The sequence below is a fragment of the Denticeps clupeoides genome, chromosome 19, assembly GCF_900700375.1.
Source record: "Denticeps clupeoides chromosome 19, fDenClu1.1, whole genome shotgun sequence".
NCBI lineage: Eukaryota > Metazoa > Chordata > Actinopteri > Clupeiformes > Denticipitidae > Denticeps > Denticeps clupeoides.
The window spans coordinates 7,106,560-7,132,823 of NC_041725.1; the positions used below are offsets into that span (position 1 = coordinate 7,106,560).

The following is a 26,264-nucleotide window of genomic DNA, read 5'->3' on the forward strand; positions in this document are numbered from 1 at the left end:
TGCGAGTTCTAGTCGGAACGACTGATAATGAAATCCCAAGGAGAAGTAAGCACTGACAAGAGTCCTATCTTCCTTCTGTTGGCTTGGGAGCTCTAAGGGAAAATCCCATGGGGTGATCAAATTTGAGCTTCTTGAGGACCTTGAGGAAGATGGAAGTGGGGGAGAGAAAGATAAGAATTCAGTTCTTTCTTTTTTGACATTGGGGAACATGTCTTAGACTTGTTTAACTGTAAATAGTTTTTAGGGAGAAGTGGATTGGCCAATTTATCCCTGTGAGCTTAGCGTCTTAACTTCTTACTCAGAAGTTACTCTCTAAGTTCAGACTCGGCTGAGCGAGTGCAATTTTCAATGTTCTTTGGTGCAAAAGATTTCCTGGATAACTACAAATGAGATTGGGATGATAGTTTCATTCATCGACAGACTGGATATGATTTTGTTTCATGCCCAAAAGGTTTGTGTACACATGTATGCTTAAAATGTTAGTTAAAATAAACACAAAGCAGACACAGAAAAGCACAGAAATCAGTTTAATGCAATATCACTGCACATGAATCCATGTTTTATCAATGGAGTTATTTTACTTGACGTATCAGCATTGCTCGGCTGTAGACCCCACATCTTGTGCCCTTGGCGCTCATCCATCCACGGGGTAGGATGGATGCTGGAGGAATTCCTCCCATATCGAGTGACCGGTCCCATCGCCCTTTGGTCCAGCTGCCAGACTTTCCTCTTTTTCACTCTCTTCCCCCCCACCACTTTTTCAGTGCGTTTTGGATGGAGTGATTCATGAGGGTGCTGTATCACATATCACAAAAGCAGCACAGACAAGAGAGCTAAAGAGAGTAAGTACACTTCTACAGTGGGTTCTGCATGGTCCACCCCCAAGCACCGAGAAGATTAGTCTGTCCTCAAATTTCAGCCAGCCCCGCCCCCCCCAGGGTCTTATTGGTAGAGCTGTTGATTATTGAAGCATTAAAGCCATATCAAACAATCTAGAACTCCTGTTCGCTTCACATGCTAGAATGAATGCCTCATTTTTTTGAGAATAACTGATCACGTGAATGAAATTCTCAAAACCAAGGTACGTGAAGGTTAATTTGTGTTTTGCACTGATTATTTTCCTATCTTTGCCATGTTGCATGACAAATATCTGACTATTTTCTTGCATATGTTTTTTTTTTCGGTGCATACGTTTATTTCTAAAACTGTATTTTATGTTCACAATGGCCGTGTAAGAGTTTTAGGTATTATTGATTAGATGTGTGATGTTTATAGATTTGTTGTAGAAGTATGAAAAGTGACTACTATTGGAGATATGATTAGCCACATAACGTTAGTAGTAGTGCTGGAATCAGCCAGTTTCGCTGAAAAGGTCAGAGATTATTTGGAAAATTGTGAACAGATGTTGAATGATCAGAAGAATTGTTTCCAGCCCTGGTAATTAAGTGATCGAATAGATGTGAAAAATGTAGTATATATATTGGTAAAAAATTCTACCAAAATTGTTAAAAAAAGAAGGGATTGCATCATGGCAAACTTTTTTTAGTTCATTATAATTTTTATTTAACACTCTCTATATATAAATCTGGGAATAATTTAAGGCAAATACATGACAATCAGCTGTAACATCATGACACTGACAGGTGATGTTAAGAATATTCACTGCTCACCGTGTGGCAGTGGGCACGATATATTAGCCGTCAAGTGAACATTTGGTTGTTGTAGATATGTTGGAAGCAGAGACATGGACAAGGATAAGAGATTTTAGTTTTTTTTGACAGAACCAAACTCTAATACTTAAACAACTGGATCATAGTATCACTGAAACTGCAGCTCGTGACCAGGATTTGCCTGGTCTGCAAATGTGGTCCAAGGAAGGATCTTGTGTCATGGGCAGCCAAGGTTCACTGATCCATGTGAGGAGCACAGGCCGGCCCGTGTTGTCCAGTTGCTCAAATTCTGAAAATGTTCTTGCTGAGTCTGATAAAAAGGTGTCAGGTTGCACAGTGCATCACAGTTTGTTGGGTGTGGGACCTCATTGCCACAGACTGGTCACGGTGTCGAAGCTGACCGGTGGCCATTACCAAACGTGCCCACAATGGGTATGTTAGCAACAAAACTGGACAATGCAGCTAACGACGAAGGCAGCCAAGTCTGATGAATACTGTTTTCTTCTATATCATCTGGATTTGTGTCACTTACCTGTGGAAGACATGACACCAAGATGCACAATGGGAAGAAGGCAAAACAACAGAGTTGGTGTTGTGCTTTGGAGAATATTCTGCTGGGAAATCCTTGAGTCCTGACAGTCATGTGGATGTTACCTTGGCACGTACCCCCTTCATGAAAATATAACACCCTGGATAATGTTTTCTTCCACACCAAGGAACACCAAAAATGTTTTTTGACGAGCTGTTGACTTGGCCTCCAAATGTAAGGGAATGGAACCGAAGGTTATCGGTTCGATTCCAGAACTGCCAAGGTGCCACTGAACAAAGCACCATCCTCACACACTGCTCCCCAGGCGCCTGTCATGGCTGCCCACTGCTCACCAAAAGGTGATGGTTAAAAACAGAGGACACATTTAGTTGTGTGCATGTGTGCTCTGCTGCAGTGTTTCACAATGACAATCCCTTCACTTTCACTTTCCAGTTAATAATCTGTGGGATGTGACCAATCCTTACAACTTACAGAAGGTCTAGTGGAGTTCATGCCTCAGTGAATCAGGGCTGTTCTGGTTGCTGTTCAAATATCTATTCAAATATCTAATATTATCATTTTCTTTAACAGACTTTGTATTGTATTTGTCTAACATATTTCAAACTGCCGTCTGTATTCCAAAAAAGTAAATGAATATTGCTAAATTAATCGGTTTATTATAGTCAAATATATGATTATATTCATACATAATTTGCTCAACTGAGTGTTCAGCTTGGCACTGAAAAGAAAGTAATTTACCAGATTCAAAATTTTTCATCTGCAGGTAGCATAATGACAATGCCTGCTGCTCAACTGGTAGCCCTCGCTGCAACAGTATTGGTCTTTACTGTGACTCATGCTTTTGCCAAAACCACTCCAAAGCCCAAATACTCCTACACGAAGAAGCCCCTGCGTGAGCTACCTCAGACCACAACATATGCAGGGTGGCACAGCAGCCCTGGAAAAGGTGCTGGCACCACCCACCCCACGCCAGCTCCGCTTTCAGCTACAGAAAGCACCACTTATGCCAGCGATGTGGTTTCTGACTATCCTGCTGGGGGAACAGTGGCACCTGGGGGTACACAGGAGAACTATACATTAGACTACAATGAATGCTACTTCAACTTCTGTGAGTGCTGCCCACCAGAGAAGGGACCAAGGGGGCCAAAAGGAGATAGGGGACTGCCAGGTATACCAAACTTTTGAAAGTATGCATACAGACAGGCTGTACGTTCTTCTGATCTTTTATAATAACCCTTGTAAGGTTATAACCTTTTACAGGATCTCCAGGGGAAAGGGGGGACCCAGGACCTAGAGGAACACCTGGACCTCCAGGACTTACTGGAACTATGGGTATAAAAGGAGATAAAGGTAACTTTAAGGATACACACATGGCTTGGAACCAATTGCAAATGCTTCTGTAAGAGAAACCAGTTTACATTATGTTGTCAGTATGATATGTCAATTTAATGTCAGTGACTTTCGTTGGATAGGAGAGAAAGGTGACCATGGAAACAATGGCATTGGAGGTGCTGCTGGAATTCCAGGGAAACCAGGAGAAAGAGGTGAAACACTGTAAAACACAAACATGCTTTGTTGTATTTTATATTGGTGATCTTCAGTAGGCAGTTAAACAGTCATGACCCTTAACACATTGATTCTGATCAATTAAAGACTGAATTCTATAATTCATTCACTTAACTTGTCTATGTAAAATAGGATGGATCCCAATATTAACTTCAAAGAATTATCACAGATAATTTGTGTATTTATATGAGGTTGTAAGGAAGGAATATGACAGAAAATGAGGGTGGCATGGTTAGGAAATGTAAACTTTACAGAATTAAGTAAAAACAGACACAATCACATTTGGGATTGTATATACCAATGTATGACAGCTTGCCTATGCCATTTTATTAATTGAATTTCCTCTTTTAATCAAATAGGTGAGGTCGGTTTCAAAGGTGAGAAAGGTGACATTGGCTTTCAAGGGGTTAAAGGTGACAAAGGTGAAAAAGGAGAGGCCGGAGAGAATGGGACTAAAGGTGAAATGGGTGAATCTGGGAAGCTTGGACCACCAGGACCCCAAGGCATGACTGGAGGGAAAGGTGAAAAGGGTGACAAGGGAGAATGTGGAATACTTGCAGAAAGAGGCCTTAAGGGTGACAAAGGTGACCCAGGACCCCCTGGATTACGGGGTGAGGCTGGCACACCAGGGCTGAATGGATTGCATGGGACCCCCGGCATGACAGGTGAACGAGGAGAACCAGGCCTACCCGGTCCCCCAGGGGAATTGGGGGTGCGAGGTCCCCCAGGCCAAATAGGGATGAGGGGTCAGAGAGGACCAAAAGGTGACCGAGGCCCTCAAGGGAAGAGAGGTGACCGTGGACCTCGTGGAATGAAAGGCGCGAACGGTTTGAGTGAAACTCGTCCCCGCTCTGCTTTCAGCATGGGTCTCTTTCCCAGCAAGTCCTTTCCTCCGTCAGGTTTTCCTGTCCGCTTTGACAAGGTCTTCTACAACGGAGAGAGTCATTACGACCTCGCGGCCAGCAAATTCAACTGCACCTACCCGGGGGTCTATGTCTTCTCCTACCACATCACAGTGCGCAACAGGCCCCTGCGAGCCGCGCTGGTGGTAAACGGAGTCCGCAGGGTACGTTCCCGGGACACGCTCTATGGACAGGACATTGACCAGGCGTCCAATATGGTCCTGCTTCGACTTGCACAAGGGGACCAGGTCTGGGTGGAGACACTGAGGGATTGGAATGGTGCCTACTCCAGCAGTGAGGATGACAGCATATTCTCTGGGTTCCTTCTCTACTCAGACTTACCTTGACCTTTGGAACCGAGGATACGGAACTGAATAATAAAATTACACCCCCTTTCCCCCAGGAGCCCCTGACAATCAGCAGCAGACTAGTCCTGGTAGTCTAGACAATTTTTTTTTTTTCAGATTTCACTTATTATTGTCAAGGTATGTATAGTCATTTTTTATTTAAACTGGTTCTATCTCTATACATTACAGTAAAGGTTGCGACTCAGTAAACTGTAGAAGAATAAAGTGCTGGTCCAAGTGATGTTATTGCTAGAGCATTAAAATGGTTCCACGAATCGATTTGCAAACACAATGTTTTGGACATTACACTGTTTTGCTCACTTCTGAAATAAAATCACATACTGGATATGCAAGACTGAACTTTTATTTAAGCGAAATATGCAAATATGACAAAGATGGCAACTTTTAATGCAATTTATTGTAATTAATTTATGGATGGATTTAGAACACTGAAGAGCATACAACCTGATTATTGAGTCTTATAAGCTCTGCTTTGCTGTGTTCTTGTTGATCTGTGGTTTCTAAATAGAGTTTATCTGAGCACAGTTGCATGATGGTTATTTGGAGCCTCTATAATATTTGTATATTTAACTCATGACTCCACTTCTCCAGTCCCAGTTTAAAAACACCAGCTTTGCAGCGGTACAGTCCTGCGTTCCCCGGGGCCACGTTATGAAGAGAGAACTCAGAGCTGGAGGTGGCTGGAGCCATTATCTTGTCATCCTTGAAGAAATAATAGTGAAGTACCAAGTCGGTTTGTCTGGTGTTGAACTCTGTTATGCACTTCAGTGTCAGTGTCTGTCCCCGTCGAACCGTGGAGTCCCCAGATTCTGCTTTTAGCACTGGTGTTGTTAGAATGTCTGCAGCAAAATGGATGCAGAAAATAAAAATCCATCCTCACTCTTTTCACTGTTCCTTTGAGAGGATTTCATCATATTTCATGATATTCATTTTGGTTTGGTACAAAGGAACATTGTGAAAAATGCATTCTGGTTTTTTTTTTTGCATTTACGGCATTCGTCAGACGCCCTTATCCAGAGTGACTTACAATCAGTAGTTACAGGGACAGTCCCACTGGAGCAACTCAGGGTTAAGTGTCTTGCTCAGGGACACAATGGTAGTAAGGAGGATTTGAACCTGGGTCTTCTGGTTCATAGGCGAGTGTGTTACCCACTAGGCTACTACACACCCTGTTTTGCAGATTATTTCATGAAGATGAATCCCTTAGCACTCCTAGAGTATGCATTCTATGTCTTTGTCTTTTAAAACGTTAAAATATGTACATGTCTCAACCTAGTATATAATGATCATTATTCATCTGTATTCTTTATTCATTTATATAAATGCTGATAAAAAGCAACACTTTGTTACATTATTAAAAGTTAGACTATTGTAGTTTAAAGTACATCTGTTTATGATAATGGTATGTGAATACTGAACTATTGTAATAATAATATAACAGAGGATCTTACCTAAAACATTGACTTTAACCGCTAACGACTGAGCAGCTTGGGAGAGCCCCTTGTTTTCCCAGGTAGCTCTACACCAGTACATTCCCTGGTCATCCAGGGTAAGGTTGGGTATGACTAGTATGTTGTGGTGGTGTCTCAGAATCTCAGTTCCATCTCTGTACAGGATGACTTCACTTGGGATAGGGTTGCCACGGATACGGCACATCAGAATGAGTGATTCTTGAACAATCATTGGATCAGTAGATGCCTGTAGGATGACCCAACCCCCTAAAATGATAAAGCCAAAGTAAAAAGATGTGTACATTTATACAGAAAAGCTAAATGTTTTATAATTTGTGTAATTACAGGGATTTTATATTATGAAGCAGGTATTTAGAGTTAAATTATGTGATTCAGCCTTCTTGTCGTTGCTTGGGGTTACAGGCCTGAAAAGCCGCTTTGTCTCAGTACATTTTCTAAAAAATGTGAAGTGATTCACATGTGACACAGTGAAATTCGTCCTCTGCATTTATCCCATCATCCTGAGTGAGCAGTGGGCAGCCATGACAGGCGCCCGGAGACCAGTGTGTGGGGACGGTGCTTTGCTCAGTGGCACCTTGGCGGATTCGAACAGGCAACCTTCTGATTACAGGGCCGCTTCCTTAACCGCTAGGCCACCACGGCCCCAACAGTTTAAGCTTACAGCACCTGTTATTGCCAGGCAGTCTCCCATCCAAGTACTAACTAGACCCAAGCCTTCTTAGCTTCCGAGATCAGACGAGATCGGGCGTTCTTCGGCTGGTATGGCCGTATGGCCGTTTTCTAGAACGTCTAGCAGTACAATCTCAGTTTATCAGTAAAAAATTACCATCAACGTGCATCTTGAGGGGAGGACTGGTGAGCGTGTGCATGACACCCTGAGGATTCAGCTCTGTCTCCCTCGCACCTTTACAGGTGTAGAAGCCACCATGTTGGACTCGAGCCTTAGTGATTTCATATGACGTTGCATTTCCCACCAACCTCCCGTTACGGAACCACTGGAAACTCCAGAAAGGTGAGGGCTCCTCCGGCACGTGGCAGGTCAGCTGAAATGAGTCGCCTGACAACAGCTCTGGCCTCCCCGTGGCCAACTCAACCACAGCTCTGAGGGGTGGGAGTGTCACATCTATAGAAAGCACTGTCAAGGATGGTTTCATTTTAGGATCAAATTCACTTAAGCCCACAAGAGATATAAGTTATGAATGAAATTCTATATTTAAAATATAATAGCTAATATAATGGTCAACATGTTTTCAATTCACTTGTGCAGATAATCACATTGGATATATTTTCATATTCAAAAGTTTAACACAAGTGTCAGTGTAAGAGTGAATGGTGTGTGTGTGTGTGTGTGTGTGTCTATGCCCCCTCAGATGGGCTCTGGCAGTCACAACCCTGAGTGACAGGACTCAAGTGGTGAGTTTCCATATATTTATAGTCCTGGTGTTGATATATGTTATATATACAGTAACATATTTGATTTGACTTCATTAAAGTGGTTTGATTTGTCACGAGTCAGAAAAACATTAACATGCAAAAATTATATTTTTTATTATTATTTTGTTGCATTGCATGTTTGATTGGACAGCAGAGCCACACAAAAAACCAACATTGCTACCCATTAATCTTAAAAATGCATTTTCTGTTGGATGTAAGGATCCAATGATACATGAAAATGCAAAACCCTCTCCACATGACAGAACATCACATAACAGTATGTATAATATGAAATATTTACACACCTTCCTGTTTTCCTGGACGCTTGGTCCATGAAGGCTGTATTAACACAACTGGAAAAAAAACAGAAGTGGTTTAACAAAAGAAACTCATGGCTTGCTCCCAATCCAAAGGTTTTTAAATTCCTTACCGGTGAGTATCAGCAGCAGAGACATTGCGACTTGATCCGTTTGATTTGCTTTTCAGTGGGGGGGGCTTTATATTCAGATAGAGGAAACAGCGCTTTCTGGCTTTTCATGAAAACTTGCATAACAGGAAACTTTCTTTGCCCCAATTCTCCAGTTGCACAATATCCGGAAACTGACATGAATTTTAAGCAGTTACCATAAATTTCATAGATACCCTGACAAGGATTACAAAACGAGGGGAAAAACAGATGGGAAAAAACTACTATACAGTAAAAACATCACATATTAGGGAGTTAAGGAGGTTTTAAATTATAGACACCTTTTTTTGTCAGTATATGAAAGTGATTTTTTTTTTTTTTTTGTCATTGATACAGGGCAGCACAGCATACGGTCACACATCACCCTTGGTGAGCAGTGGGCACCCATGACATGCACCCGGGGAGCAGAGGGTGGAGACTGCTTCCTTACCCGCTAGATCATCACTGCACCACTGGGGAAACCAAAAGAAGCTAAATGCTGATTCCAGTGCCTTTTCTTTCATTTCACACGAATTGAAGCGGCTACACCCCTTCAACAGAAACTGCAGCTAAAAAGAGTTCGGGGTTACCCGCAGTCAAATATGGTCTTTTTCCCTGGCTAAACAGCAAATCTAAATTATAGTTTTATGCCACTTATAAATAATCAATCAAGACCAATCAAGATGCTCCAGACAAGCACAAACTACAAGTATATGCAGAAGATTTCTTAAAGCTGATGGTGTGAGCGGTATTGCTAGAGAAGTGGAGCCAGCCCCACTAAGAAAAAAAAAAAAAAAACAACAAAAAAATCCTATAGCAACTCTTCACTGTCTTTTGGACTCCGTATTTAGCGCATTTCACATTTTTCATGAAAGCACTAGTATGTTTTTTCTTTCTTTTGTTCTCTCCTTTGATAGCACACCCCAACCAACAAAACCACAAGACGAGAGCTGTATTCACTTCTATATTCATTCTTCTGTACACTCAAAATAGTGAACTAGAACATCACAACATTGGTCATACACAAACCTTAAAATAAGTGGGTGGGTTAATAACATCAGAAGACTTTTCTGTTTATCCCCTTGCTCACATATGGAAGTAGTCGCACACAAGAGCACTGTTTATAGCACAACGAAGGTCACCGGTTACACATGGACAAAATGAAAAGATGCTAGTAACGTCTACTGGGATGTCTACGTAGGCTGGAAGGGGTTAAATTGCTTACTTATATATGCCTGTATGCCTTATAAATGTAACATGGCTACACCTCAGCGTAGAACAAACAGTTATACTTAGTGTTGGAAGATGGGCACGTTCAGATCAAATTAAAATCGGTCGTCTTTTTCATGAGTGCATTATACAGACAAACAGCAGAAGCGTTTACATTTTTCCACATACAGTACATCAACGTTAAGAGTCTATGTTAGTTTTTCCCTCACAGCAGAGTGCAACTCTTTTCTTTTTTTCCTCTTTATTTTCTTACTTTCAATATTTTATCATGTTAACTGCTCTTAAATCACAAGCCCCAAACTCCATTTGTAGTCCTCATTCTCCGGTACATGTAGGTAGGCTTACATATGGAATGTGAAAACAAAAATGGTCCAATTATTTTCATGAACAATAAAAATAAGTCCTTCATTACAAGTGTAAAGAAATAATAATAATAATAATAATAATAATAATAATAAGTATAAGAAGTAGAATAATTTAAAATGCACAATTTTAGTAGCTCATGTCTGTCACAGTCATATTCAGGAACATGAACAGAAATGGACATAATGGTGGACAGAGCTCTTTAAATGCCGTAACCAAAGCCTGGTTGCGTGGGCTGTGCGTAGCCCGCTGGTGGAGCATAGCCATAGCCGTATGCTTGCTGCTGGGGAACTGGCACACTAGGGCCTGCGGTGAGCATCAGCTGCGGAGTGCCTGGAACCAGAAATGAACAAATTGTGATCAACTGCGAACTTGCACCAGTCCAACGTGCATCCACTAAGCTCTGGATTTTCATGCATGTTTCATGTTTCAAGGTAAAACCCGGTGGAGAACTGATAAATAGTAGTATTTTTCTATACATTTAACACCTTAACTATCAACTACAAAAGGCTTATGGGTATTCAGTGGCATATGTTGCGAAGTGTGATTATAAACAAGGAAAAGTAGACAAGAATCTTATATAGACTTTCCATATAGACCTTGCAGTCTTCCAATCTCTTAAGGTCCTAAATTAACCTTTGTGATCAATAAAGAATTGTGTATCCATATTTGTATGCATCCATCTGTCTGTCATTCATGTCAGGCGTCTTTACTGCCACAACGTTCACCTAATCGAATAAGCAGAAGACAGTTACCGTAGACTATTGGCTGAGCTTCAGTGGCTTGTTCTTCCTCTTTCCTTAACGATTCAGAGGCATCAAGCTTGTCAACCTAAGAATAGAATTCTCTCATCAGGAAAGGGGATCTCCAGAGGAAAAGGCGCATCATACCAAAATACTGGATAAGAAATTGCCCCAGCAAACACAATAAAATAAGAATGGGATATGATGTGTTTTTTTAAATGTGCGGCAAACAGACAAGTAATCCAGTGTTAATTAATAAAACCTAAAAACATGACTATTAGGTAAAATACTAGTGTCAGCTCACCTTCGACAGGTATTCTCTCATGACCTGGATGAAGTAGGGCATGGAGAAGTCCATTATGTTGTGCCTCCAGGCGGTTTCCAACACCACATCCGGTCGCAGCAGATCATAGCAGGTGAAGAGACAAGCAGCAAAGCACTCTCTCTTCTCCTCCAGCAGGAACCACTGCAGCAGCTCCTCAGCCAGCTCGGTGTCCTTCGACTCGGAGGCGTACTGCATGGCATCCTATACAGAACCACAAGATCTCGTGTCAATCAAATGCATTTCAGTAGCTGTCGTGTGGGTGCTAGTAGCCTAGTGGGTTAAGTTCTAACCCCACTTACTACCATTGTTACCGTCTGATTAATGCATTGAATGTGTAATGAAACAGAAGACCACAACTGCAGAGCTGATCAGCTGAATATTGTAAAGGGCGTAAATACATTTTCTGTATTTATATATTTATTTTGTTAATCCATCTTATTTTGATTTGTATGTAAAATATTGGAATATTGTTTTGCTTGATTGGTTTGTTTTAGTAAAAGTAAAACTCAGTGTGTGTTTGGATGAAGAATAATACAGGCAGATCAGCACCTTGTAGAGTTTGTCTTTCTTGCAGAGCTCCACACTTTGCTTCCAACGGTTGTTACCCTTGAAGAGGTAAGCAGCAATCCTCCTGAACTCGATGAGTTCATGCTTCTCTAGGCTTTGAGCCAGAGAGATATTGTCAAAGTTGTCATAGGCATCAATGGATGTGCGCAGGGCCTGAGCAGGGAGAAATATACATTTTATACTCATTACAGTAGGAGTTCTCTGACATACGGATTACGCCACGCATGCAAGTGTGCAATCATGTCGCACCTGGAAATCCTCCTCCTTGATGAAGAGGTTATTCAGAGCTTCATTCACGGACTTGTTGTTGTGGTTTTGTACAGAGCGAAGGTATGGTTTAACCAATGGCAACTGTTTAACCTGAAATGGAGAGAGATCCCCTCGTTATAGTCCGATCACAACACGCAAAACTGTGCTGACGGTGTCTGATTGCCACTGTGTCCCTGAACAATATACTCCAAACCCCACGATGCTCCACGTGGGGATGTCTATCCCCTTGGTTTATATAATACCACTTTGATAAGTGTGTCATTTGAATTAATATATCCAACAGTTCTTACTTTGCTGAAGAAGTTGACCGCTCGGGAGTGGTCAAGTCGCGGGGACAAGACAATCAGCAGGTCATTCAGTAACAAGGGCTTGAATTCAAGATAGAACTGGGTGGCTTTATAGTAAAGCTCCACATTGGCCACCTAGGATACAGAAAACAAAAAAATTTGAAATACAACAGCACAGTACAATGACCTTCAAATGGCTGTACTGGGTTAAAGCAATGCGTTTTACCTTAGTGACAATGTCTTTAAACTGGCCCTCTTTCCATGCGTCAGAGGGATGATTCATCATGGTGATGATGGCGTTGTCATACTCCTCATACTTATCATAAAGGAACACCAGCTCCGCCCACAAATGAGCCTGCTCAGCCGCACGCAGGACCTGCAGCGTGCAGACATATCGAACTCGCTCTTAACCGGTCCAGATCAGAACCTCCCTTTAATAATGACTTGTCTCGCACCCCCCCACCGTACCTTCGGAATGTTAACACGCGACCAGAAGAGTTCCAGGTGCTCCCTCATTTTCTGCGGTTTGAATTTGGAGTAGAGAATGGCCAGCTCGGTGAACATGCCCATGTGCGCGCGTTCAAGTCCCAGCGCCGCCTCCAACATAGTGATCAACTCTTCAAAGTAGCCACGGTCCTTAGGAAGAGATAGGACACGTAATCAGTTAATGTCACATCTTACTACAACAAAATCCGTGACGATATAAAGCTGAAATTGTTATCTAAAGCCACCCCACAAGCCAGATTATTTTTTTTTTTTTACATAATGAACAAACGTCATTATGCTGCACAAAATAGTTTCACTATAATCGACCCCAAATTAGCATCATCATTTTTACATACTGCAATAAAAATGCAAATAACAATAAAGCACAATGTACTAATACATTATTAGAAATTGGATGCTCAATTATTATTTTCTGTTGTAATATTTTGATCAAGTCCAGCAATGTGTTCAGGAACTAAATGAGTGTAGAGAAAGGCAACACCTGGTAATAGTTGATAAGCTCCTCCAGCTCATCAGCATGGACCACAATATGAAGACCACACATCTGGGCCAGACGGAACTCTTTCCCATCGACACAGGCAAAGCAAACCTAAAAAAACAGACACAACTTCTAATAACCGTAAAGGCCAGTTTTGTGGCAGATATTATTTGTCATTAAATCATTCTGTCACCTCCTTCCAGGTTCTTGTGCTGTTGGCCTTACGAGCTCCATCTACTGCAGCCTGATACTCGCCAAGGTGGACGAGGGTTGAGGCCAGGCGGCCAAAGTTGGACACGTTGTTGTAGAGCAGCTTTGCAGCATCATACATTTTCTCATCGTAGCATCGGTCTCCAACCTTGTCAGATATACAGAAAAAAGGTGATTGGATGATTTCAACTTGAAACATTACGGACAAAAAAAAAAAAAAAAAGAAGTATCTAGCCAGAGGCATCAGAAACCTGCTGAATGTGAGCGTTGTTCGGCCCATTAATAAACTCCTCCAACTCAGCCAGACGGTTGGTTTTGGCCAAAGCAAAGATGAGCTCCGTCTCCACATAAGACTCCCGGGCCTTCTTCCGCGCCATTTGAAGGAATTTGACCAGATCCTCCCAGTTGCCTGAGGTGAAAGTATTGAAAATCTGAGCGCACCAGGACAAATAACCAACAGTAGAACCATTTATTTAATTCATTCTTTCCTCTTACCACTCTGTGCCGCTGCTTGTCCCACCTCCATGTAGGCTGAGGGATCATCTGCTTTAATGTACGAGTCAATAGCCTCCTTCACCAGGCCTTTTTGCAGCTGCGCTTTGCCTAGCTGGCTCCACACCGCCGGCTCGTTGCATCGCTCCGCAAACTCATACGCCCGGTCCAGATTCCCGATGTGCTCAATGAGGACCTACAGTTAGTGCAGAGACGGCGGACGCTGTAGAAGAGACATAAAGCGACGTAAAGCGCAGACGGCCGCGGCTCCAGACAAACCTGTATCGCCGAAGTGTTCACGTCGAACTTCCTGAAGATGGCAAACGCCTCTTCAAAAAGCTCATTGCTGATGGCAATGTTGGCAATGTCAGGTGCGTCATAGTTGTCCAGACGACTGATGTACTCCATCACACGGGTGCGGTCAGCCTTAATAGCGGTGAGGATCAAGAGGTTCTGCAGGTTCCTGCGGAAGGACAATCATCTTTCGATCATTTCAATTTAGACATCCATGCAGGTTCAACTAAGCATCTACTGAACACGTCCACTCCAGTATTATTACCTGTGCTCACTGAAGACAGAGTTGTCTAAAACAATCTTCTCCAGGAGCTCGATCAGTTCATTAGGAAGATCAGCAGTCATGAAGGCCTTGACTGTGATGGACACTTCCTCCGGGTCTTGGGTTTCAGAGAGTGCAGTCTGTACAACCTGTTCAAAGAAGAAGGATTGAAGACAAAATTTATTTGGAATCCCACAAGTCAGGCAGATGTGTATGATGTAGTCCTGCAAAATGAGTTCTGTGATTAAACAGGAGCCACAGAACATTACTCAGCACTTAAACGAGGCCAAACAATTTGGGATTCTTTTTTTATTGCTGTGTTGAGAATTTGGCATATTCTAAAATTAAGCACGTTTTTTTTTTTATATTTGCTGGAAAACCCATTTGAAAATCCAATCTGGAAACATTTCCTGATTATCAAGAAATCATTAATCTGAAGCCTAGCAAATAGGAGCTGAGCAAATAGGTAACTAAGAACTAACAAAGCGGTTAATAAAAAATAACTCATAAATACCTGATCTATTAGAGGTCTCCTATAGGGGTTGCTCTCCAGAAGCACGCTGGCCCACAGTTCTGCGTCCTTCCTGCGAACTAGGTACCGAGACAAGCTCTTGAACAAAGAGTTCTCATTGCAGACCTGTAAATAATAAAAAAAAAAAGAAAAAAGAACTGTAAACTATTTTGGTCACATGATCAACTCTTCCTTTATGGAGCTCTACGAAAGCTACTATACAAACGAGTGGAGAACGTTCGTATTTACATGGATCAACTCCTGGTCACACTGTCCTCTCTCGTAGGCGACGCAGGCAAGATGGGGATCCCTCTTTTCACAATACTTCCCCACCACGCGGCTGTCGTAGTACGGATTCTCCCTGAGGAAGCGCTCGGGGTTGTTGTTGCTGTCGATGTAGATTTTAGCCAGAGCGTTGTGTGTAGCAGGCTCCTCACAGCCCTCGTGGATGCGAGCCTCCAGCCACGGCAACAGCAGTTTCAGTCTGTCGAGGAACCGCTCGCATTTAATATAAAACTAATTTAAGATATAAAAACTTGGCAAAATCGGAGTACAATTTTCAATTAATCATGTTTTGTAAGGACAGCAAAAAAATAAAAATAAAGCCTAGATAAAATTATTGATCTGGATCAGCAGAAATTACTGAAAAGTACAAATCGTGGCAAGTACAGTTTTGAAATTGACAAAAATACTGGTTTTCACGAAATTTGCTGCTTACGTATTTATTATTACAATCGGCATATTCTCCAAAGTGTTATGAAGAGTAATCAGATGAAAGATAATCCCCTGAAACCAAGACCAAGACACACTAAGGCGATACCAAGACCAAGGCTGGTCCGAAAACCGGCGTCACACATTACTCAGATCAACTGTAGAGAAAAAAAGATGTTGCTGTAAACTGTCCTTAATCATTAAAATCGAGTAAATTCATCTTTTCACTTATATCTTCCAAGGCTCACATTTAAAATCTCCAAGATTTACAAGGCCTGACGGAAAATAATATTCTCAGCAATCCTGTCCTATAACCATTTTATCAGACCTCATCAAGGGAAAGAGATGGGATGTACCAGAAAGTTGTTCATATTAAGTCTCTTATACAAGGGACAGAGGTCAGACCTAACAAAGGGTAGTGTACGGGAGTCCCTAAAGTAACCAAAGAGTCAAGACAAGACAAGGCCAAAGTGAGAACTAAGTGGCTCAGGGAACAAAACATTGAAATTTTGGGTCCATGTCCAGGATACTCCCTTAACCTTAATCCAATTGAGGACGTTTGGACAATCCTCAAGAGCCGGGTAGACAAACAAAAATCCTCAAATTCTGAAACTCCAAGCACGGATTATGAAGAAATGGGTCGCCATCAGTCAGGATTTGGCCCAGAAGTTGAGTGCCAGCATGTCAGGGCTTGAAAAAAATGGCAAATATTGACTCTTTGCATAAACTTGATTTAATAGTCAATAAAAGCCTTTGAAACTTCTAAAATGATTGTAATTATACTTCAAACAACTAACAAGAAGATCTAACAACACTGAAGCAGCAAACTTTGTGAAAACCAGTATTTGTGTCATTCTCAAATTCAATAAAATTATGGCATCTAATAAAATCTGGTCACAATGAGAATGTTGATTATATATATAATTTGTTAATGCAAAGAGGACATTAGATCAAGAGAGAGAAGGTCTGAACAAAATTTCTTCAAAAAGGTTGCAAACCTGTTCCTCTTCTCCACCTCAGCCACCAGCTCGTCAGTAGAGAACTGGCCCCGGACCACTAAGATGAGGTTCTTTATGACATCCTCAGAACAGTCCACGTCCAGCAGACCTCCAATTACAACAGGCAAACGGCTTGGGTTCACCTAGTTTATGGGATATTGCGAATGGAAAATTAGAAGCCACATAATATGAAACTATATACTGTAACATTAAAGCACATCTATCCATCGCCATCCTACCTTCTGTACATATATCTCTATGTATTTTTGAAGATTATTGCGGTACAAGTAGAGGACCAGGTCGTGGACAAAGTCAAAGCGATCACAGACAATGATCAAGGGCAGCTGATCGGTCAGTTTGGCCTCCTGTCAATCAAGAGTAGAAATGCATTCAGTAAACTATGAAGTAAACTGGGAGTTTTTTCCCCCCACAACGTTTGGTCATTTGATCGCACCTTAAGGAAGTTCTTAACACGCTCAGAATCATAGCAGTTGCTCTCTCTGCAGATCCTTTCCACCTCTTTGATTTGCCCAGTCTTACACGCGGCCTGGATGTACTTGAAGTGGACTTCTGGGTCCTGGCTGAAATTGACAATTGAACCCAGGAAGTAGAACAGACCTGCAACAAAAGATTGACCAAGCTGGTTTTAAGAAAGCAAGGCCCTTTACCATTTAAAACTGTGTATATTTGTTGTCTTAGTTACCTTCAAAACTCTTGAAGGACTCAAAGAGCTCAGTGAGGGACTGGGTTGAAAGTTGTTCATGGTACTTGGAGGCTACCTGGACGCAGATCTGCAGGTTCTGTCTGATGTTCGCTGACAGCATGGCTCTCAGGCATTCCAGAGAGTCTTCCACCGACAGAGAGCCAAAATAGTTCACCAGCCACTGAAGAACAGACAACGCACCAATCTGACAAATGTTGAAGGGCTTCAGCCTAAAACCAATCCCTCTTAAACAGGATCTCTGAACGTACCTCAGGGTTGAGGAGATGGGTGTGAACTACAGCACGTTTGATGTCGTACAGGTCAGTATAGTGTTCCAGAGCCCGCTGAAGCAGTCCGGCTTTCTCGCACAACTGCGCCACGTGGGCGCGGTCATAATGAGTGAACATCTGGTTGCCAAGGATTGCATCAGCCACCTGAAGACAGACGAGCGCACAATATACAATGGTCGGTTTCCCATGAACGCTAAAACGAGACGCAGATACACAAGGTGCTGTGAAGGTGAATAGTGCAACACCTGTGGAGCATGCATGAGGTTCATCTCCAGCAGGCGAGTCTGCAGAGGACCCTCTGCGGGCCTGTTGTTCTTCAACGCGTCCAACAAGAAAGAAGTGCACTGCTGGATCAGGTTGTACTCCATAAACACATCCACAATCTGGGTGGAACAGCACAAGATGCATATTAGAGAGCAGCTCAGTCATGCTTAGTATTACCGTATAATGTTACATTTACATTTTACAGCATTTATCAGACGCCCTTATCCAGAGCAACTTACAATCAGTAGTTACAGGGACAGTCCCCCCTGGAGCAACTTAGGGTTAAGTGTCTTGCTCAGAGACACAATGGTAGTAAGTGGGATTTGAACCTGGGTCTTCTGGTTCACAGGCGAGTGTCTTACCCACTAGGCTACTACCACCTTAAAATGTTAATAAAGTAGTATGCAATGAATTACGAACCTGGGTAATATCGGCCAGAGGCTCCTCATCTTGGACCAACATTTGGGAAAACTGTAGTCCCTGGTCTGGGCTGATGCGCATAACGTTCCTCAACAGGAAAATCCAGTCTGGGGTGTAGCCCACCTGAGAGCACAAGATGAACGTGAGAAAGGTGACTACAGAAACAGAGCCTGAATGATTCAACAACAGAAGACATGACAGACACTTACTTTTTTGGCATAAAGAACAATCTTCTGGAACTGTCCAGTTTCTGCAAAGCACTGAATGACCTTGTTGGGAACATTGGCCCTCAGATAAACGCTGAGAGCAAGAGTGGGATCCACAGACTTCACCAGATCTCCAAGTTCCTCAGAGCACTCAAGCTAGAAAAGTCAGAGATAAGCATGTTTCGGTGGCTTTCATCAGCACATCTTCTCAGACCAGAATTTTGGCAGAAATGAGAGAGTCTCTTATACCTTATCCTCCTTCAGCCATTTCTCCAGTAGCTGTTTGCGGCCCTGTTGCAGTACGGGCCTACAGAGCTCCAGAGACTCAAACTTATTGAGCTGACCCTGGTCCAGCAGGATCCCAAAGTACTGCAGCAGTGGGGATGTCTGTCCCGGCTGGGCAGGGACGCTCTGGAAACGCCTGATGGTGTCTGGGGTGCGCAAAATGCCCTGACAAGACAGAATTGCAAGTTAAGTGTTTTGGGAAGTCCTTTTGACAAGCCCTAAATCAAAATCAAATGAGAAGCCATTAAGGGTTGTCTGAAATTATGTATTTCAGAACGAAACCCTCACTTAATGAGTTTCTAGTATGTGTCCACTACCAGGCCTCCAACAGTAGCTCCCCCTGGTGGTTAACCAGGAATCTACAACGGTTAATATTCACACTACAAATTGTTCCAGTTTCTGATGAACAAATACGGTCATCTTCTTTGAAAAGGTACAGTGAAATATACATGCACTTATTTAAAGTTTTCCTGTCATAACTATTTTGTGATAACTATTTCTTGGTAATGGTTCTCAACCGCCACCAGCAATTATATATTTCTTGTTCAAGTTCTTTAATCCCAAATACATGGTGTTACTTTCTAGAGGTATTTACCATAGAAAATGTATGCAATGAAATACCTTATAAAGATTTTTCCAAATGAATATTGTTCTTTTTGCTTTAATGTATGAGGTCAAATGTTTGAAGATATTCACTTTAAGCCCTCCTGAAGGTTCCTTTTTTCCATCAGAACAAAACCAAAAGTGCCTTAATTCCAGTCCAGTCCGTAAATCTATTTGGGGTAAAATCTTCATCATGCCCCATTTTTGCTGTCAACTAAAGTAACATTTTATAGTTACAAGAGAAAAAAATATATACCTTTGGTGCATTGGCAGCCACTTTAGCAGCTTCAGAATAGTTTCCTCCAGCAAACAGATTATTGAACTTGCGGGCAAACAGTTCCTCAGCACCTGCCAGGTTATTTCGGACGGCCATGCGCAGGGCCAGGTCTGGGTTCTGCAGCACGTTGGTGATGTAGGGAATGATGTTTTCCTCCTCCACACACACGGACAGCACCTGAGCAAGGAAACCTTATTTATGAGGTGGCAAGTGAGAGCTGAGAGCTGAAAGCATGGTGAAACCTGGCATTCCATGAACGAACGCTTCATTGTTCCAACCAACATCCTTTCAAGTGCTAAACAGTGTATTACAGAACAGAGGGAAAATAAACCAGATTTAGGTTCATATTTTACACTGAATAAAAAGAGGAGGTTAGAAGGATGGTGATAGTACAGCCTGTGCGACTGTCAATGAAGTAAACACCATAAGAAGATTATAAATCCTACCAGAGCCTTCCGCTGTGCATCATGCGTACATGACATTAAGTTGTTGCTATGGTTATTTTCAAGGTCACAGAGTGTTAGCACAGAGAGACAAATACAAATGAGAGAAAAGAATACAACAAAAATCACCAAGTCTACTAAACTTCTACAAAAAGGAGTTGTTGTTTTTTTTTTTTTAAATATGAATAAAAACCCACGGGACTATCAGAATAAAGTGAGTCATGTAGATGACCGCAAATGGAAAGTAGAGAATGTGACGTCTAGGCTCTCGTTTATTAGTGGACCTACCCTGCTGACTACAAATGCTTATAAAATGTCTGCGTGCCATAAATACACCTTTGCCTGGCAGAGACAAACAAGGCAAAACGCAAAGCCAAGCACAATTCGAGACAGCACGCCGACAGCAAGTAGGTGGCTGCTTCTCGATGGCCTGGCTTGTGCCTGTGTGTCCAAATTAAACAAATTCCTAGCTAATGCCTGATAGGTTTTCATATGTGGTTGCCTGGGTGTAGTTCTTTGGCTTGGAAGTACAAAGTGCAAACCAATAATGACTGCTGCCACCACCCCACCGCCGCCGCCGCCCGAGTCACGCTTTCACAGACGTGCTTCACTTGTTTTCCCCTCAATCTAAGACACTCAGTCCCGTAAGCCCAAAGATGGCAGATGGCTGATGACATGTCCCTTGGTGAGATTCCTCTCTTCCAATTTAGTGCGAGGCCGTACCTGTCCCTTCCTGTTGACCCCTATTATGCCAGAAGTGGCTTCATGGGGAGCTGTGACAAAGATGGTTTCCCCGCTGATCCTGTTCATGTAAATGCAGGTGCCAGTTTCAAGGTCATAGAGGTGGATGTAGCCATATTTGGTAATGAGAAAGACAACATCTTGCTTGGAGCTTATCTAGATAGAAGAGAGGTCGTGGTGAGAGATGCAGAGAGTTCAGACGCAAAGACCTGCTTCACCTTGGAAGAAAAATAGAAAGTCAAACAAGGACACCAACCTGCATGGCAACAGGGAAGTCATTCTGGGCCTCAGGTGGGAAGAAAACATCGACTGCTTTCTTTGGAAATGGCTGGTTTCCAGAAGGTGGGGTTCCAACCTCAATAATGTGCAACTAAATGGGGGGGGGGGGTTGCTTTAGTGATTTTATCTTTGACAGGAATGACATGCTATAAAAATAAATGCACACTTACCTTTCCTCCGGCCTGCCCTCGAACGGCAAAGCAGAACAGTGTGGATTCTTCAGCGTTTCCTTCCATTTTAAACTGGCCAAATCCGGCAGCGTGGCCTTCAATGGGCTGGGAGACTTTTCTGTCCACTGAGTACAGCTGCATTGCTCCCACTACACGGTTTTGCTGAAGGGTGTGGGGGCAAATCCTCTCATCATTAAAAGACTTTGGCTAAAATTATGACAGACATGACCGATCCGTAAACATTCATCTTTTAAAAGGGGCGATTCAATCCATGATTGGTTTCGCAAGCGCTCAGATTTTCCTCATCCTCTGAAAAGTGTCCCCTCAAAATGCTACCGGTGAGTTAGTTAAATGCTTTTTGCTTTCGCCAACCAAAGATAATTCGCCTTTCACTTCCGATTATATCCATTAGTCGCATTTGTTCTTGCCCTTTAACATTAAGCCTCAAAGTTAGAACCAGTATAAAGAATGCTGAAGAATCTCTGGCTTCGCAGCATAGAGGGATTGTTTCAAAAAGCCTTCAGTAATTAAATACTAATTAAAAAAAAAAAACTAAAAAACTAAAACTAAAAAAAACTAATCTCAAATATTTGATCATTTCACAGAATGCGTTTGCCGTTGGTTTACCTGCGCCGAGATCCCGATGAGAAGAAGCCACTTCTGTTTGGCGTCCGTGCGGTAGTTGATGATTTGGCAGCCGGCTAAACTGGAGTGTCTGTCGAACACTTTGACCGGCTGGGAGTCTCCTTCCATGCTCCAGTGATAAACCGCGTTGTCCGTCACCAGTGCTACCGTGTTGAGGGAGATCCACTTCCAGAAAGTGACGTCATCGGTCATGGTGTGGGCCTTCATTTTGCTCTTCATCTCAATGTTAAAAATCTGGAGTGTTTTTGCAGCTGGAATTGATAGCATTGAATGCATTTATAGTGCCGCGCAAATCGTACGAAATTTTGTCATTTCGCGTATTATTCACATGAAATTATGATGAACAAAATAATAGGTTGAAGCTAGATTTGCTTAATTATGACCACATGCAGAGGTCATGTGGACAGTACTATTTTAAAATACTTCATTAAAGTACATAATTCATTATTACGTAGTAACACAAAATGTTACATCAAATAATAAAAGAAAAACATGAAGAACAACAAGAAGTTAAACTATATCAAACTGAAACTTGAATGGACATTTTTGAGTTAGAATACTGTTGGCATATTGTTCACAATGCATCTATATTTATCTTTCTACACATACACACAATCAATATATATACACACACACACACACACACACACACACATATATATATATAAAAATGTGTGTACATGTTGTGCATGCACTTGGAAGAGAACACTTGACACTACAACTGCACAAACAACAGGATAATGGGTAGAAATGGGCAAATCTTTTTGGAAACGAAGACTTGCGCATTAGCTATGAATTCACTGTATATGTATGTTAATACTAAATAATACTTAAGTTCCAATTTTGAAATTAGTGTCTAAACCAAATCAGAGATAACATTATGACCACCTATTCGCTCCCCATAACTGCTCTGGCATGGACTGTGCTACATCTCTGAAGGCACGCCGTAGTACCACGCACCACAAGAACCACAAGATGCGAGGTGGTGCAGACGTAAACGAGAATGTTTTTTTTCAGATAACCCCGCAGACACTCGAATGAGTCGAGATCTGGAGGACTGACTTCCTCAGTCCACACGACGCAGAAGAAAATGGGATTCTTCAGGCCGGGCCACCTTCTTCCATCGCTCTGTGGTCCAGAGCGGACGCTCATGTGACCGCTGTAGGAGCTTTTGGCAGCAGACATAGGTCAGCATAGGCTGCCCATCTGCAGCTTGTGTTCTGACACCTTTAACTATAATTTGGTCTTGGCTCTGCACGATCCTCTCACCAGTTGTCCTCCTTTGGACCACTTCCTGGACACTGGAGACCAGGAACATGCCCAAAGTCCTGTGGTTTTGGAGGTTCTGCTTCCAACAAAACGTTCCCTCGCTGCCTAACGTAACCCACACGCTGGAACTGGCTCATCCCTTAACCTCTCAGTGGTCATAATTTTATGGCTGATCGGCGTGTGTGAGGGAACAAAGTCCACAAATAAAAAGGAGTGAAACATCTCGCACGACTCAGAACAAAAACGGAACTCACCGTCTGCAAATAAGAAGCATTAAGACAAAAAAAAAAAGGGCAAAGCTTTTATAATGTACACAATATAATATCAGTCATATGCATCACACCGTTCAAGAAAACAGACAATGCCACGGCGGCGTAATTTACATGAAAATACGGAGCGGAAGAGAACCTTACTGGTGCCATAAACTACGGTCAACACCAAGGCATCTGGTTTCACATCAACGCCGCATCCACCGCGAGTTTATCTCCCGGCGTCTTACCTTTGAGAGCGATGACCTTGCTGGCAGGGTTCATGATCGCACTGTCCGCCGAGATGGGCCTGCGGACCGGCGTGTTGGGGTCGCTCATGTCAATAATCACGACCTGCGCCTGCTCGCCGACCTTCTCGCGAATGCAGATGAACTTGTCCGACTCCATGGTCAGCGTGCTGAAGCCAATGTTGGCGGGATTAATCCCCAGGTTCTGGAGCTGCGGAAATAAATCCGGATTTTACCGTGAAAAGTGGATTCTGCTTTCTTCTGGAAGCCTATGGTGGAAGCGCTGCAGGCCTGTCTGGGTCCGTACGTGACCCGCTCTCCGGCATAATCCCGGATTTTAAACCCTCGGGGATGCCACGGTGCCAGGATCGCTGCCCACAGGGAGTTCACATTTCAATCAATCACATTCCTGCGGCCACGCGCAGTACAGATTGAATTATACGTATAATGTGTGGAAATAAACGTGAAATTACGGCGGAGATAAACAAACAAACAAACAAACAAATAAACAAAAACGAAAAACAAATCTGTCAATTACTGCACAGTGCGCGACGCTGAACACGCAGAGCAGGTTTAAGGTGGATTTATCGGTGTCAGGGGACGTGATGGCACAGCCACTTCGTGGGAAACGGGGCGACGAGCGGGAGGTTAATTCATCCGACGCCCTCTGGAAGTCAGATTCCCGGTGCCGATAACGCACCGGCGGCGTTAAGATGAGGTAACAGCTGGCTGACGGAGGCGATTCTGAACGCAACACGGACCTGCAAATGCTCCTGGAAGCGGATGGGCAGGATCTGAGCCATGGTGGTCGCTGCGTGCAGTCGGTCCTCACGGCCTGCGGACACGGCCACACGACCTCGGTCGCAGGCGACGGAGCGCGGGGGGTGGGGGAGGCGGGCTGATGGGGCTCCTGGGTGCGGTACGAAACGCGTCCGGCCGGCCTGCGAGCCGTTCGTGCTCTCCCCCGCCGCCCTGACGAGAATCGGTGGTCCCGAGCCTGAACTCCGAAAAACCGCAATGGCGGCGGAAGCAGCTACGAAGTCAGAATCCGGAAGCGGTAGTACGGCATCGTTCGTGAACGAATCGGTTCTGAGCCGACTCATTTAGGCGAGCCGAGCATCTTTTTTTTTGGCCTCGTAAGCGAACGTGAAAACCTTTATAGTGACTCAGGAAAAAAAAATATCATGCTGACGCTTTAGACCAGGGAGGGCACTTGTCCTGCACATTTTGTGTTTTAGCGCGCTTGATTCAACGTTTGTACTCGTTATCACCCAGTTGTTGAGTTGAATGAGGTGTGGCGGCAGGACCAGGGTTGGTGACCCCTGCTTTAGACCCTTTAGACGGTGTTGTCGCTACCCTGCAATGTCACTGCTTCACTGGTCACTGCACAATCAACACACAATGCACTTTAGTTATAATCTCTACACTGTAACTCGCTGTTTTGCTAGATTTTTAATTATCTTTCATATTCGGTTACATACTATGTCAGTGCAGTATCCCTAGTGATGTCTGTGTCTTATGGTTTCTTTGAACATATATATTTTTCGCTTGCTTTCTATTTAATAATTACAATGAATTTAACTAAAAACTCTGCGGTGTGGGGTGCAATTCAATGCATACTGCACTATTATAACTATGCATGCGACAAACAGAAAATCTGTAATCTTGAAGTGATCTGGCATGTGCAGTACAGTGAATGAAGGAAGAAATGAACTCTCATGCACGCTGCTGCGTGTGGGCCTGACTAAATGAAAACCAAACAATGATTCAGCAGAACACATAGTCATATATGACCGCACTGGTGAAACAAGTCGAACAGCATAGAGCAATACGAAACAGAACCTCAAACATGCTCACAAGCATAGCTTGTACTGTTGTAGCAGTAGCTGCAGAGATTTGACTGCATGCCGCCTGTAAACAGTGGCGTTAACGCATTGTAGTTACGTTTTATATTTATGGCATTTCTCAGACGCCCTTATCCAGAGCATCTTACAACCAGTATTTACAGGGACCCTCGGGGTTAAGTGTCTGGCTCAGGGACACAATGGTAGTAAGTGGTTCTTGAACCCGGGTCTTTTGGTTCATAGGTACTACCACCATTTATTATGATGTATGTTGTGTTGAAAACTCAATTTCCTCGACTTGAATCAGATCTGAATCAAATATTAATGTCTGGAACGAACGGTTCTTCGGTGAACGAACCGAGTCAGTGAACGAATCCAGAACACGCGTCACCAGGACGCTCGGCGTGTGTCGGAAGGACGTGGACACGGCGATCTCCACAGCGGGTGTCCCCTGCGGGCACGGTCCTCAGAAATGGCGCGTAGACCTGACACGCGTTTCGCGACGTGAACGATGTCGCGACGCTTCTCCGTCGTTTTGCCACATCGTTTGTCCTTGGAGCTACACGTCAGTTCCGGGCGTTTCGGGGAACTCAGCTAAAGGCAGCGCTGCGCTGCAGGGATGCAGATGATGGGAGATCCTGGTTCATTCATTTAAAAATTAACAACCACAAGAG

At 43.2% G+C, this 26,264-nt stretch overlaps 3 protein-coding genes and 1 pseudogene across 4 annotated transcripts; 1 reads left to right on the forward strand and 3 right to left on the reverse strand.

Moving 5' to 3' along the window:
* The first annotated feature begins 2,991 nt into the window (after positions 1-2,991).
* On the forward strand, positions 2,992-5,115 carry otol1b (otolin 1b). Its single transcript, XM_028962803.1, has 4 exons — positions 2,992-3,388; positions 3,481-3,570; positions 3,693-3,764; positions 4,146-5,115. Exons 1-4 carry the CDS (start codon positions 2,992-2,994, stop codon positions 5,033-5,035), a joined length of 1,449 nt encoding a protein of 482 aa, XP_028818636.1. The 3' UTR covers positions 5,036-5,115.
* Positions 5,116-5,474: 359 nt separating this feature from the next.
* Positions 5,475-9,148, reverse strand: LOC114769458 (high affinity immunoglobulin gamma Fc receptor I-like). Its single transcript, XM_028962488.1, has 5 exons — positions 8,393-9,148; positions 8,268-8,315; positions 7,355-7,663; positions 6,508-6,774; positions 5,475-5,895 (listed from the first exon to the last, which is right to left on the reverse strand). Exons 1-5 carry the CDS (start codon positions 8,415-8,417, stop codon positions 5,606-5,608), a joined length of 939 nt encoding a protein of 312 aa, XP_028818321.1. The 5' UTR covers positions 8,418-9,148; the 3' UTR covers positions 5,475-5,605.
* LOC114769790 (uncharacterized) lies at positions 7,183-7,301 on the reverse strand (annotated as a pseudogene).
* Positions 9,149-9,358: 210 nt separating the features above from the next.
* On the reverse strand, positions 9,359-24,800 carry LOC114769115 (clathrin heavy chain 1-like). Of its 2 annotated transcripts, XM_028961864.1 has the most exons (33): positions 24,508-24,800; positions 23,750-23,957; positions 23,505-23,507; positions 21,964-22,232; positions 21,337-21,498; positions 21,144-21,257; positions 20,870-21,043; positions 19,683-19,880; positions 18,788-18,988; positions 18,542-18,694; positions 18,333-18,455; positions 17,894-18,031; positions 17,628-17,792; positions 17,359-17,539; positions 17,110-17,273; positions 16,895-17,020; positions 16,656-16,798; positions 15,196-15,430; positions 14,950-15,072; positions 14,439-14,584; positions 14,159-14,342; positions 13,883-14,075; positions 13,639-13,796; positions 13,371-13,535; positions 13,181-13,288; positions 12,661-12,828; positions 12,419-12,568; positions 12,196-12,327; positions 11,885-11,995; positions 11,618-11,788; positions 11,048-11,269; positions 10,756-10,831; positions 9,359-10,333 (listed from the first exon to the last, which is right to left on the reverse strand). In XM_028961864.1, the coding sequence occupies exons 1-33, from the start codon at positions 24,547-24,549 to the stop codon at positions 10,203-10,205; spliced, it is 5,037 nt and encodes a 1,678-aa protein (XP_028817697.1). In that variant the 5' UTR covers positions 24,550-24,800; the 3' UTR covers positions 9,359-10,202. The 2 variants fall into 2 exon arrangements, with proteins under 2 accessions (XP_028817697.1, XP_028817698.1); XM_028961865.1 differs by lacking the exon at positions 23,505-23,507.
* Between the last annotated feature and the right edge of the window lie 1,464 nt (positions 24,801-26,264).